Here is a 13,838-nt window from a genome sequence, read left to right as displayed (position 1 = left end):
TTATCAGTATTTTAACTACAGAAGGCATAGGATAAGTTAGGAGTTGTTGTACAGTGCATGGTTCCTGTATAAATACTAAGAAATAATCTAGTTGTCTAGTAAATCTGCATTTTTCAAAACATGACAGCCTTTTTGACAAACTAATTTTGCTGGTGCATCTAAAAACTCAGGTAGCACATCTTAGAATAAATGATTTGAAAACTATTTCAATAGTTTCTCGTACACATTCTTTTCACCACATATTGTAAATCAACTTTTGACTTCCCTATGTTGTTTTCAAACTTTAAAAAAAATAAATAGGTAATGTCTCTTAACAGGAAATTAAAAGGAACTAGAGTCAACCCCCAAAGCTTACAGTTCCACCCCAAAAACTAGTTATAGAGAGACTTATGAAAGATAACTACATTAAAATCATTGCTTTGATACATGCCTGTGGGTCACTTCTTAGGGATGCTATACCACCACCACCAAGGGAATTCTTCAGAACAAAATTTAATCCATGGATTCCCGGCAACTCATATCTGTAAAATAAAAACTGCACATTATTTCTCAAGAGATTTTGTAAGGAACATTTGTACAGAACATCAAGCAAAGCCAGCATGCAAAAAATTCACGCTTCTGATTGCATCCCACTGCCAAGTCAAACCAAAAAGTTAAGATTAACACAAGGCCTTCCCTGCCTTCATGTTCCTTCCCCTTACTCCAAATCAAGAGTCCCCATAGTTTGAAAGTAGAACCATAAAGTAATCATTCTCCTCTATTCAACTCCAAAACTCATGCATTTCTAAATAAGGCCGTTTCTAGATTTCTTTTTTCTATGAGTTAAAGCCCATATACAAAGCTCTGTAGGCCAGAGGTTCAAGATCCAATATCAACTCGGACAACACAGCAGGCAAAAGGAAGTATTTTTATTAGTTCCTAGTTCTGATACCAAAAATTACAATCACTTAATTCCTGGCGCTCACTTTTGCTAACAAATGCACCAGCCAATTGGAAAGGCATCCTCTTTATTACTGAGAAATAACTATGAGTCACTACACTGAACACTTACGACCAAGAGATAATTCCGTAGCAAATTAAAAGTAGAGCTACATTTCAATGCTTTCTTGGAGCCATGTATTTTGTTCAGGTAAAATTTTATTTTAGTGTGACAGACCTATTTTCCTGTTCCACTGCCACTGTAATAATTTCTCCATTCTTGATTTTGACTACTATGGTTCCAATTTGGAAACTCCTGTAGCAGTTTGGCAAATGGCTCTGTGGTTTCCTATTGTTCCAAAATCCATAAATAGGTCTACAGTGTATTTCCATTTGCCTCTCCTTGCACAGTTTTTCAGTGTTTTGTCATCTTCCTTCTATTCTTGTTTTTCTTTGGTTTTGCTTTCCTCCAATATTTTCTTCATCTAAGGACTAGACAGTTTTCCTTTAACTCCATAGGAAAGTATTTAATCAAAGCATCACCAAGCCATGAGGAATAAGAGAGAAAAATTATATCTAATTCTCACTGTCTCCAGATGTTTGACTGCTGCACTTTAACTTCTTCCAACACCACTTATTTTTCTCGAGTCACCTATCTGGTCTTCATCTGTTTGGGACAGATTCTTCCAGTCTTTCTCTTGATACAGCTGGAATTTCTTGCAGTGCACTTACACTGCTTATTTTATCATTCTAAGGTTCAGCTCCTTTTGAGCATTGTGAAAATGATGGCTGTTGCTGAAATTCACAGCTCTGTATGCCCTTGTATCTTGGGCATACGACGCAAACCTTTCATGGAGGGAGAGGATTCTCCTGAGCCATCTGGCAATTGCTTCAGTTCTTGTTCTTGCAAGCATTAGTCATGGAGTGTCTGTCTCCCAGACAAAAAGTTTTCACTGTTCCTTCTACTTTTTCGTTCCTACACTCTACTTTAGTAGAGTTGTATTAGTATAGTTGTATTATACAACAATGTATAGTTGTATTTAGTAGAGTTTAGTATTAGTTGTCATTATGAAAAAAAATTGGTGTCAACATTCTGCTGCCCTTCCTTAAAAACCAGTTGGCAGGCAACATTATCATGCTTAAATGCAAATCCACTGGGAAGGCAGGAAAGTAGAATAATCCACCAGTGCTCTACTAGACAACAGGAATATGACAAATAAAGCAACTTCTACAATAAGTCATCTACATTATTTACTAAATAGCATAATCAGCTACACAGCACAACCAGAGGACCCCATAAAATTTTCAACTAACAAGCTCAATGCAAATTACCAATCACCACATACCATGAGAGCTAGGCACTACACTACAAATTTCACTCTGAAAAACTGGCAAAGATTTCCAGGCAGCACACAATTTCACTACTGGCAGATCTCTCCACAAGAACTAGACTGATGGAATATATATTTCAGAAGCTAATACCTCTTTTCTCAAAAGAAGTTTCATGAAAATCAATCAGGAAAAACAAACCAGGAGAGAAATTGAAGAGAATACAAAAGTAGAAGCAAATGACAAAATGAGTGGAAGAATTTCATTTTACTTTCTGCAGTAATTCTGGCAGAGGAATTATGTAATACAAGCAACAGATCTTAATTTGGAACATTTTTAAATTACACATTCATTTTAACTACTTTGAGGAAATACTTACACTGATATACTCTACCTAAAACTAGGACTACAAAATAATATACAAGGTCAGCATCTTCAATATTTTAAGGCCTGTTTGAAGCACCTCAGCATTCAAAATATTTCCACATAGAAAATAAACTCCCACAATAAAAGAAAAAAAGAAAACCACTATAATCACTGTAATAGTCTTAAGTGGCAACAATACATTAACCAAAATGTTGGCAGGCACTCAGCATAATTAAACAATTTAAGTTTAATTAACTGAGATCTAAAGGAAAAAGATATTATGTAATTGTACAGTTCAATCAGAAGTTTTAAGAGCTGCTTTTTAAAAAAACACAGAAAACAAATAAACCCTTCAAAGAATCATAAGTCTGTGACAGAAACCAGTAAAACAAGGAAAATTCACTGTTCTAGCTGAACTCCTATGCTTATGCACAATGGGGTGCCTGCTTAACTACTTCCTTTAAAGTGCTGTCCATATATATTGAAAGAAATCAGGTTTCCCTCTGAATTTCCTGTTAAAATGCATAGAAATAATAATGAGAGAAAATTATTTACTGCATTTAAATCCAAGAAAAGATAGGATTCTTTTCATCAGAGGAAAGCAGGAAACAAGTCCATAGGCTCAAAGAGATGTTTGCATGTAGAGAAATATTTATTTTCCCCCTCTAATAGAGATATGTACCAAAAAAAAAAAAAAAAAGCAATCTAGAAGCACCAGTATCCACATTTCTGCTCTTGGTGAAAAATACCCCACAGGACAAAATTAGCTGTCATTTTTTTTATTTCTGAGCATTGGAATGTTCTCAAAACATTCCATATACAATATTTCAGAAGACAAAACCAACAAAAATCTCACAGGATAGCTTTACTATCCTTCTTAAATGGCTGACCTAATACCACTACCAAAAAAGTTTCTTATTCCCTATCTTAAGATAATCAGATCTGTTAAGAATGTACTCTAGCACTTTATTACAGAAAACAATCACTTAAGTTTGGCATTTCAGGGCATGGGGGAGTTGAGAGATCATCTTTTGTTATTATTTTACCTGGAAATTCAGGAAGTTTGAGTTTTTAGTGTTTTCTATCACAATAATCCCACCTTTTCTCTGTTTAGTATACCTATTTAATGCCTTTACTGAAAAAGCATGAAAGGCAACTGGTTAACAGACTCCGTTCTGTAGTGAGGTAGAGCCATGATTGGTGTGTTTTAAGTAACAAAACTAGAACATATTTTTAACCACTCACCATATAATAAAGAAAATGAAGGAAAATTAAACAGTAAGACAGCTTTTTTATCACAGTTAAAACTAAAAAGTAAACAATTTGAAAAGAAACTACACAATCTGAAGCACATGAGCATAATCCTTATAATCCTAAATATTTCCACAAAAGGTTTTATTCTTTTTCCCCAGTAGCTTTCCAATTCACTTACAGAGCTCCATTATCCCATAATTAAAGGAAGCCAAACTCAGGAACAGATAATCTAATTAATCAAAATAATTTGGCTTCATCCAGACACAGCAAAATTCAACTTTTATTTATGAACATAAACAGCATTAAAGAACAGCAATGAATCAATTGCTAGAAGTATCATTAGGAGGCGTGACTTTTTTGATTTCTTCCCTTGTCTGCTCTGTTTCAGAGGAAATTCAATTACATTTCTTAGCATCACAATTTATTAGATACACAGATTTGTTAGCACTTACAAAACAGTGGGTGAGATCTGCACCAAGCTGCTTATGAAGACAAAAATCAGCACTTACAAAAGACCAGGGGTGAAAATAACTCCAAGCTCTCTGAGCTTTGAGCTGTACCATTCTGATTAAAGCTCTTTGAACAAGTGAAAAGACACCTAACAATTTGTCTACTATCCATGGAAATATGTAATGATTTTGGCAGAATCTTCATATTTGCAAATAACTGACTTTGTATCAAAATACATTTTAGGAGAGTGAACAGTTTAAGCTTTTATGTGTCTGAAAAGCAAGAAAAAGGTTTAAAATCTGTTGACTGTTTTATGGACATCCTTAGGGGAACAAATCCTAATACCTCATGCTACAAGAACAGCACACGTCTCATTTGCTAGTCCCCAGGAAGGACCCTGAGCATCAACCATAGCATGAAAACAAAACTATTACGTACACTGTCTGCTGGAAGAGGATATTCTTTTCTAGTTGAGTGTCAGGTAAAAGTGTCCTGTTTGGGATGTACTCTCTTTCAGAGTATAAGAAGGGAAATCAGCTCTGTTTTTTCTTTAAATTCTGGCTTTGTGTATGTGGCACAAAAGTGAGTCATATCGGGGTATTTGAAGGAAAGTGAGTGAGCTTCATAAATATTAAAAATGTTTTGCAGCAACAGGGATAGTATGAGGCATGTTCCTGACAGATGATCACGTAGGTTTGGGCTCCAGACTACAGTGGCTGTGTGAAAGTCTTTCAGGTGGTGTTCTACAGATTTCAAACTCTCAGTTCAGCAGTGGCTCAAAGGCTTCAGAAGCTTCAGTTACTAAGGCTCCTGCAGTTTCCAAATGGTTCAAAACCAATGGAGAGAGAAATTTCTCAAAGGACATTAGAAGGACATTATTTCTTGTTGGTAAAGACATTCTGTACGGAACAAAACAAAAACAGCCCCAACACTAGTATGCTAATGCTAGGAATTTAAATGCCTTCACTAAACGGATTGACGGCCTTTGTCCAGCTTCAGCAGAGGCCCAAATTCAAGTTCTTTCATAGTGATTACACTTAAGTTGTTATTTAAAAAGGCAAAAGAAGATACATAAAAATATACCAAAGACAATACACACAGCTTTGCAATATCTATGTTAACATACTTTAAGATAATTTCTGATACCATCATGTATCTACCATACAACTGTAGACTGAACAGCAAGCTACTCACCTTGTTACTAGTTGTTGTTCTGGTTTTTCACGCTCTAAAAGGTGTTGAAAGTAATTCTCCAGGGCTTGAGCTGTTAAAGTTTTCTTTAGGTATGGATAGTAGAGGGGATGCCGTGCTATCACACCTGTTAAGTATTAACTGGCATTAGTTGAAATAGGAGCTGTTAAAACCAATTTGTATTTATCCTTTCAAAACTGAATTGAGATCCTCTGTTTAACTGAAACTGTACATATGGATCCTCTTTAATGAGCTCCTGAATAAAAAACACAATAGTATGACAGCTCTCCCTCTGTCAGTAGAGATGTAGGGTGGAGCATGAGGAGAGAATGCTAAGTGACCACAAAGTGATTATTGGACCTTCTCTGGCTGCAAACATTCCCTGCCACTGACAGACACCTAAGGAACAACAACATCTCAACAAACCACCCACAGGCAGTTCTCTTCCCCTAAGTGGTTTGCAAGACTTCGATAAGTAATCACAATTAACCATAACAAGGCATGATCAGTGACTGAAGGTTTGGTCCTTGCCCCACCTCTTAAATGAGATTCTGACATAAGTGTGAGAAATCACAGTTACATTTGTATTGCTGTAAATACGCTTTCATAAGCTTCAGTTAATTTCATGCTGAAGCTGAAGTTCCAGAGCAGGATCAGGAAGGCAGATTTGTGTTATAGGCACCTTTTTATCTGTGGACTTCAAAGACTAATTTATCTTAGAGGTGAAGTTTGTTGTTGTTATTGCTGTTCCTTAATAAAGCAGTAGTGTCTTTTATAGCTGAAGAAGTCTATTATGTATGCATCATTCATGATCTGGCAATGCTACACTGCAACAGTGGTCAACCATAGGGAAAGGAAAATTAGAAAAAAGACAAAAAAAAAAAAATCAATATTTTTTCATTCTTCAACCCAGAAAAAAGAATTGCACAAACAAGGACAAGAAAACTATATTCCTAAATACAAATGAACAAAATTTATCAGTTTTAGCATGACAGCTAATAGCAAATCAAATCCCAAACGCACCTTTAATTCATACTGAGCTTTGAACACCACACGCTCTCATCTTCCAACAAGTAAGAGAGCCAATTGTTGCATGCAGAAGTAAGGAACAGAAGGAATTATTAAACAATGCAAAGAAGCAGCACAATCAATGTAAAGAGACTGCACACTGAAATACAGCATTTGGATTAGCAATATAATAAAAATGTTCTCTTACATACAAGAACAAATTTTAGTATTTCCTAACACTGTCAATGTTTTAGCCATATACATGTTACAAAATTCATGTATGAAAGTACTACACATGATCAGACAACCAAGAAATTATAATACATAACATATATACATGAAGGAGTAGCAACTGTAAGAAGAACTTCAGAAAGGCATTTCTTAACTTCTGAGAGCTCGACTTTCAAACCCTAAACAAAAATCTTTCTTTGTATTATGACATGCTAGGATTTTTTCTTAGTGCCTCAGATTACAACATCTGCTAATCAGGAAACTAGTGATATTTCTTTAGCAAAATCCTTGTTCTAGATGTATTCTTTTTTTTGTTTCAGCACAATTAAAAAAAAAAAAATCAAGTGATATGAGAGATTTCAAGAAATTAAGAATAGCACTTGATATGTAACTCTAATTTGAAAATCTTACATCACTTCAGAAAACAAGAAAACTAAAAATACCTATGTTTGCAGAATTGCCTTTGTCTCCACTTCTCGTATAGGCAAGATCTTCTAAGCGATAAGTATGTGGACCACTTGGCAGATCTATACAATATAAAAATAAATACATTTTAATGATGCTACAAATAATAGCATAATTTGAAGATGTAACTGTCATTTTAAATGTATGCTTTCTGCATTGCTTGTAATAACTCTGAAAACATTTCCAATTTTTCTTCCCACAGGAGCACCTAGAAAAAGAGAGGTGAGATTGGGTCCCAAAATTACAAAGTTGTTCCCTCCTGCTCCATCTCCCAAATCCCTTTCCTTTTTTTACAGCCAAGTGCTGTATCAGGCATCCCTTCTTCCACCACCCTTGAATGTGAATATTCATCTTGATCTTAGCAATGCAGTATCTTTGAAGGAGGCATAGCAGATACTTGTCAGTTCTTGCCTAGCTGACAACTTTTATCCCCCTTAAAACACAGATCTCTCTGCTTCCAGTGCAGGTAGAAAATACATGTGGATGCTACTGTCCTGATAATTCTGTGTGTGTTTATTCTGATAACATCTGTAGAAAACTCACAATTTAAAATTCCTTTTCAGCACAGCACGACTCGCATTTGCACTGTTGTAACAGTTACTTATCCAGCTGCATAGAAGAAATCTAAGACTTCTAATTACTGGGTTTTTTTTAAATATCTTAGCATTATATAAGAAAATGCATGCTCTATAGGAAGCCAATCTCGATTATTTTATCCATCTACATATCAAAAACCAAACCCACTCCTGTCCAAATCCAGAAATTCCATATCGTGGGATTCACACAGTATACACCTGAGGTTTGATGGCTAAGTTGCACAGCACAGACCTCTTGCAACTGTTGATGACTAAGTGCAGTTGGCTGTCACTATCTAGTTTCTGTCCTCCAAAGCCAGAGATGAAGCACTCGCTTTGCTACTGAGTTATTCGTAACTCAGCATAACACAAACTTGAAGCATAGGCTATATCAAAGTTTTTAGGCAGTGAGAATCTAGTAATTTTCAGCCAGTTCTGCTCCTGATCCAACTTGCCTACAGCCATATCAGCTCTCCCAGCATCCTTGGCTTTTCAGTCCCATCATCTCTAATAGATAGACCTACACTCCCGACTCAGAGTAGACTTCTCATCCCTCAGTTGCTCTCTCCTCTATCCCCTTCCTGTTGCTTTTCATCCTTCTGCACACAAGTGGCAGCTCTCCCCTTCTCTCTGCTCCTTGAACACCAGTAGGGGGGGACTATGCAGAGCAGGGAAGCGACAGCCTTCCTGCTTTCTGTCACAGCTTCTGGTACAACTGCTGCAGGTGGCAGCCACAAGAAGTAACTGACAAATGTCCCAAAATGATCTATTTCTTTTTAAGGCACCAAGCAATTCAACCCTGGGCACATGCCTGTCACAGGAAATTTCACTCTTATGTGTTAAAAACTGCCACATTTAAAGGAATTGAAGTCAGGCTCCTGTAAATCAATTATGTTGGACAAACTTCACGCTGCCAGATACAATGCAATTTGAAAATATAGCAGTCTGTCAGTTCTGTACTATTATTGCTTCTGCTTAGGATACCAAACTACTTTGGGCTTTTTTTTTTTTTTGCCTTTTTTTTGCTTTCTTTTAATTTTAGGGAGCAAGAGACCCAACACTAAAGATGTTATGCTCTAAATGCTGGCCAAAGGCAGTGTATAGAGCACAGCGCACCTAATACGAAGGCATGAGTAGATATGCACTCCATGAACTGCATCAGGTGATGAGGTAAACACAGCCCTAACCAAATCATCATTACCTTTAACTTCTTCCTGCTCACAGGGAGTTGCTGACTCATCAGACATGAGCCAGGCTGACCTTGGTAAGAAAGAAACTATGTCCAAATCCTACTGGCTGCAGTTTTCACTGACCCTATCGGAAAGGGAGGCTGCAAGTCTATGGCAGTAGCAGCTGGACAGATCCTGAAAGTTCATTTGGGTATGGGGTGGGTGATACAGCGGATAACAGAAATGCCTTAGAATGACATAACACAGAATTTGTATAGTATATCTTAGTTCATGGTACTTATTTGGTTGAAGCAGATCAGGCAACACAAGAATAGCTTTGCTGGCACATGTGAGGAAAACAATAACGAAGAACTAGGGGCTCACCACAGCAGCCTCTTCTACTGGCACACCTGGATCAGAAAAATCTATTCACAACCTACCGAAACACCAACCTACCAGCGTTTAACTGCCTTAATTAAGACCTAAGGTTTTATAGTATATATCGGGTCACTGTCAAAGATGATCTGAAGGAGTGATTATAGTTTAGTCTGGCACAGTGGCCCCTCATTGGTAAGTAAGTCACAGTAGCATGAAATTTGAAATGGTGAAAGCATACAATGAAAGAGATGTTTGTTTTGAACTTGCTCACAATCTTGTCCATGTTCACTTACAAGCCGAAATGTGCCGTGAAACTTGGCAGAAGGTGTTTAAGAGTGTATTTATTTAACTGGGTAATCTTATTTTTGATTAAACATCTCTATTAAGAGAGAATCTGAAAAAGTCCAGCTAAAACTCATTTTGGACAAGACTACTACACTTCATTCACTATAGAAATCACATGAATTTTCATAATGTCATTCAATACACAATTCAAGAAAAAAATGAAGTGCTTCTTCAGGGGCTGAAGTTTGACAATGTCTGAACTGTATAAGCTGTAGAAGTCACTTCTCCATCAGACATTTTACAGTCAGTCTTTGACAATCTCCCATTAAACAAAACCAGTTCAAGACCATGTTCTGGTCTTGTATGTTCTCATTTATTATTATCCTCACTGATTTATTTTTCGTGATCCATTTATCAGGAAATTGTTTTCATTTAATAAACATCTATGAAAACTAGGGAAAATGGTAAATTCAAATTCCACCCCCCTCCCAGAATCACATCTAGCAGCTTATTTGTAATCCATTTTCACATATTTCTCTTATCTATTCAAAGACAACTAACAGTCCCACACACTTGAGATAACCATGAAACTGAGAAAAATACTTCCATTCTTTCTGAATACTGACAAAAAATGCTTTACCAGAAGCTATTCCTTTTACAGTCTAACCCATTTGTCTTTCTCATCCATGCTGTCCTGCATTAAGCCACGGAAGTACGTAAGTATTTAGTCACAGACAGAAAACATTTATATTTACAACAAAGGGCAAAAGTTTAGAGATCCTTCTCAGGGGAAACAACCAGAGGAGCTCTGCTGTCTCTCAAAAATGGGGTTTTGCCTGATAAAAGCCTGAAGAATTCAGTACTTAAAATTCTGCTGTCAGGCACCTCAAAGTTTTCTCAAATGATAAAAAGGGAATAGGGAGTCCAACAGCTTTTTGCTTCTCTAATATTTAGCATTGTGGTCACCTTGAAAAAAGAAACCAAAAAAACTAGGACCTTTGCTAATAAGCCCTTTATTAAACAGAACAGTGACTTCCTATTTCTTAACTTGCCCAGTTTGATGGTGTAAATACACCACTGCCCTCCTGAAAACTCCCAGAGATCAGAGAGATTTTGGTGTGACATCAGAGTTCCAACAGACATAAGAGCTGAAAACATACTTAAAGAGTTTAACTTGTTTCTGACTGACACCTAAATCATCATATTGAAGAGATGTTTGAACAGATGGGGGAAATGAACACATGCATGGCAATCAGGCATCCACCATCAGTGGCTTTCAAATGGTATCAAACACATAGTCCTACGTATATTTCAAAATCTCTCTGTGTGATACAGAACATTCCCTACTAACTCATAATTAGTTGTTATACTATTCTATTACCAGTTTTGAGAAATACTACTCATGTATATCTGAAATCCAGAATAAATCTTAACACACAGGTGCCTTTACAGCATTAATTTTTCAAGTATACAGACTTAAATACCTGAATTATTCTTTCAACATCAGTATTATTTTTAGAAATTTTTCAAACAAGTAATCTTTAGGTACAGTCACCTGATTTAGATTTGCAAATACCTATCCACAGCTTTAAATTAATTCTCTCAGTTCTATGGTGTGCAGAAATAAGGTAATGAAAACCAAAAGGGAATTATGAAGCATTCTATACGTTAAGAAATACTATATATCATTCTGCCATTAAAAAGAAAAAAAAAAAATTGAAGTGTCCAGCACCTTCAATAATCAGTTGTATGAGCAACTCTGATTTAACACTTCCTTTTCATTGTGGACATCCTGACCTGTTCCATTCAGCTCAATGGCTTGCCCTTCTCAAGGTTCTTCTTTCTCAGAGAATTTGGTTAGACAAGTCCAGCAGGAACACAGGAATTATCATGCTGGATCCTTAACTAGTGTGATTTCTTTAAAAGTCACCAGTTCTAGGTTGATCTCATTCTTGTTAGTTTTGTGAAGGCTGCCATATGGAACAGGAGCAAACATTAATCTTCTAAATTTTAATAATCTAAGTGCTGTAAGTCTCTAAGTCATTCTGTATGTCCATCCTCTATTCTGAACATCACTAGTCTCATGTAGGGTAAACCCAACTATTTCCAGGATTCACAAAAAGTAAGATTATAATATACTTTGAAACCATGTTTCAATTTCAAGCAATCTTTGCAACATCTTCAAGTGTGTCTTAAGGCCTATTTTTTTTGAACAACAATTTACTTATATACATGTTATAGTTTCAAATACATTTTATACTGCATGATGCTAACCACCTTCCTTCCAAGAGAAATAGTTAAAGCGTTTTGCAATGGCCGTAAAAATATATCATACAGAGGTAGAATGTATTTCACAGACAAATCTAACATGATTTTCCAGGACAAAGATAAAAAAAATAAATCATACAGTCACAAAGATGAACATACCTTTCAATTCACTGCTAATCTTCGGTGGATCAAATGGAACCACTTCATCTGATGTAAATGTGAGATCCTCCTCAAATATCTCAACATGCTGGCCATTTAAAAATAGGTCGATCTGCAGAAAGAACAGATTTTCAAACTGTCAAATTAGAAATCCATTGCAATGTGAATAAATAAAGCACATTTTTAATTAATTACTGATGTCGTATATTTTCAGTTACAGCTTTATAGATAAGGTTCTGTTGCTCCCATTTAAGAAGTCACAATACAATAATAATTAATTATAAACCTAAAAGAAATCTTTGTGTAGGGGAAAAATGGTATGCAACACTCAAAGAAGTGCTCTATCCAGTTTGGTATGTTTTAAAGAAAGACAAATATCTCTTTCCACCTCCCTCTATATACTGCAACACAACATGGAATTTCATGTCACAGCTCTCGACAGTTAAATCCCAAAACTTGAACATTTCCAGCTGTTCCATCATGTAACCCCCTTTCCTTCTTAATGTCACTGTCCATACCAAAGACAACCTCCTCGTTGGATCCTGTATTCATCTTCAAATATATTCTCTGAAAGCCACCAATAAAAATAAATCAATACTGAAATTTTGGGTTTATGGTGAGATAAAATACAAAATAAAAAATGCTATGGTGTTCATTTTGCACGATGAGCTCTCCGTCCCACCCCACCCCCTCAAAAATCAGTAAAATGTATAGTCAAGTGTGCTATTTTATTAGCTGATTGGGCTATTTACTGTCCTCATTTAAATTGGCATAGAGCTCATTTTCTTCCTAGTAGCTGGCCAGTGCTGTGTTTTTTGGATTTAGTATGACAGTAAGATGGATAAACACACTGATGATTTAGTTGTTGCTCAGTAGTGCTTACTCTCTAAGTCAAGGACTTTTCAGTTTCCCATGCTCTACCAGTGAGAAGGTGGACAAGCTGGGGAGGGAGCACAGCCAGGACAGCTGACCTGAACTGGCCAAAGGCATATTCCATACCACAGAGAGTCATGCCAGTATAGAAACTGAGAGGGGTGGGAGTTGGCTGGGAGCTGCTGATCACTGCTGGGGAATGGGCTGGGCATCAGTCAGTGGGTGGTGACACACTGTACTGTGCATCACTTGTCTTTCTTGGGTTTTATTCCCCTCTTTCTTCTTTGTTACCTCCCTTTTAATAATAACAACTACTACTACTTTGTTTCAATTATTAAACTGTTCTTAACTCATAGTTTTAACCTTTTACCTTTTTTCTAATTTTTCTCCCCATCACACTGGGTCAGGGGAGGGAGGTGAGCAAGTGGCTGTGTGGCACTTAGTTGCCAGCTGCAATTAAACCATGACAGTCCTTTTTCACACCCAACGTGGGGCTTAATGGGTTCAGATAACAGCAAATCTGACTAGATCATGTTAGAACACATTTGTTACAAGCATTCACTGTGTTAGTTTAATATTCACTGCTCACAATGATTTACTTTCTCTCGAAGTTGATGTGTTCGTTCCTCAAGTTCCATTATGTAACAACTTACTTGCAGCATGTGTTCCCTGTTATGATGTTTATCACCCATGGAAACCGGGTTAAGGTTATCAAATTGTTGTACTTTGTAACATTGGCTTATGATAGGATATAATTGCTGGTTGTGAAACTAATCTGGCATTTGCGCTCAGCACTGCTGTCATCTCTGTACTCGGGCGTCATCTATCAGAAACTATTTATAATTATACCTTTTACCTTTTCTCCTCAAAGACCCAATCCACAGGGGGGACACACTTCCTTTGATCTTCCCCTTCTTCA

The 13,838-nt window shown here is 36.6% G+C and overlaps 1 protein-coding gene across 1 annotated transcript in view; it reads right to left on the bottom strand.

The window, feature by feature from the left end:
• Positions 1-13,838, bottom strand: part of LOC108492924 — a 63,769-nt gene that overhangs the window by 2,575 nt on the left and 47,356 nt on the right. Inside the window, exons 17-20 of the mRNA XM_017805782.1 lie at positions 12,047-12,158; positions 7,191-7,274; positions 5,512-5,635; positions 431-521 (exon numbers count right to left, since the gene is read on the bottom strand). Coding sequence (XP_017661271.1) covers positions 431-521; positions 5,512-5,635; positions 7,191-7,274; positions 12,047-12,158 — 411 coding nt within the window. The remainder of the gene's footprint in view (positions 1-430; positions 522-5,511; positions 5,636-7,190; positions 7,275-12,046; positions 12,159-13,838) is intronic.

The sequence above is a fragment of the Lepidothrix coronata genome, unplaced genomic scaffold, assembly GCF_001604755.1.
Source record: "Lepidothrix coronata isolate B3197 unplaced genomic scaffold, Lepidothrix_coronata-1.0 Scaffold13, whole genome shotgun sequence".
Classification (NCBI taxonomy): Eukaryota; Metazoa; Chordata; class Aves; order Passeriformes; family Pipridae; genus Lepidothrix; species Lepidothrix coronata.
This window is presented reverse-complemented; position numbering and strand designations above follow the sequence as displayed.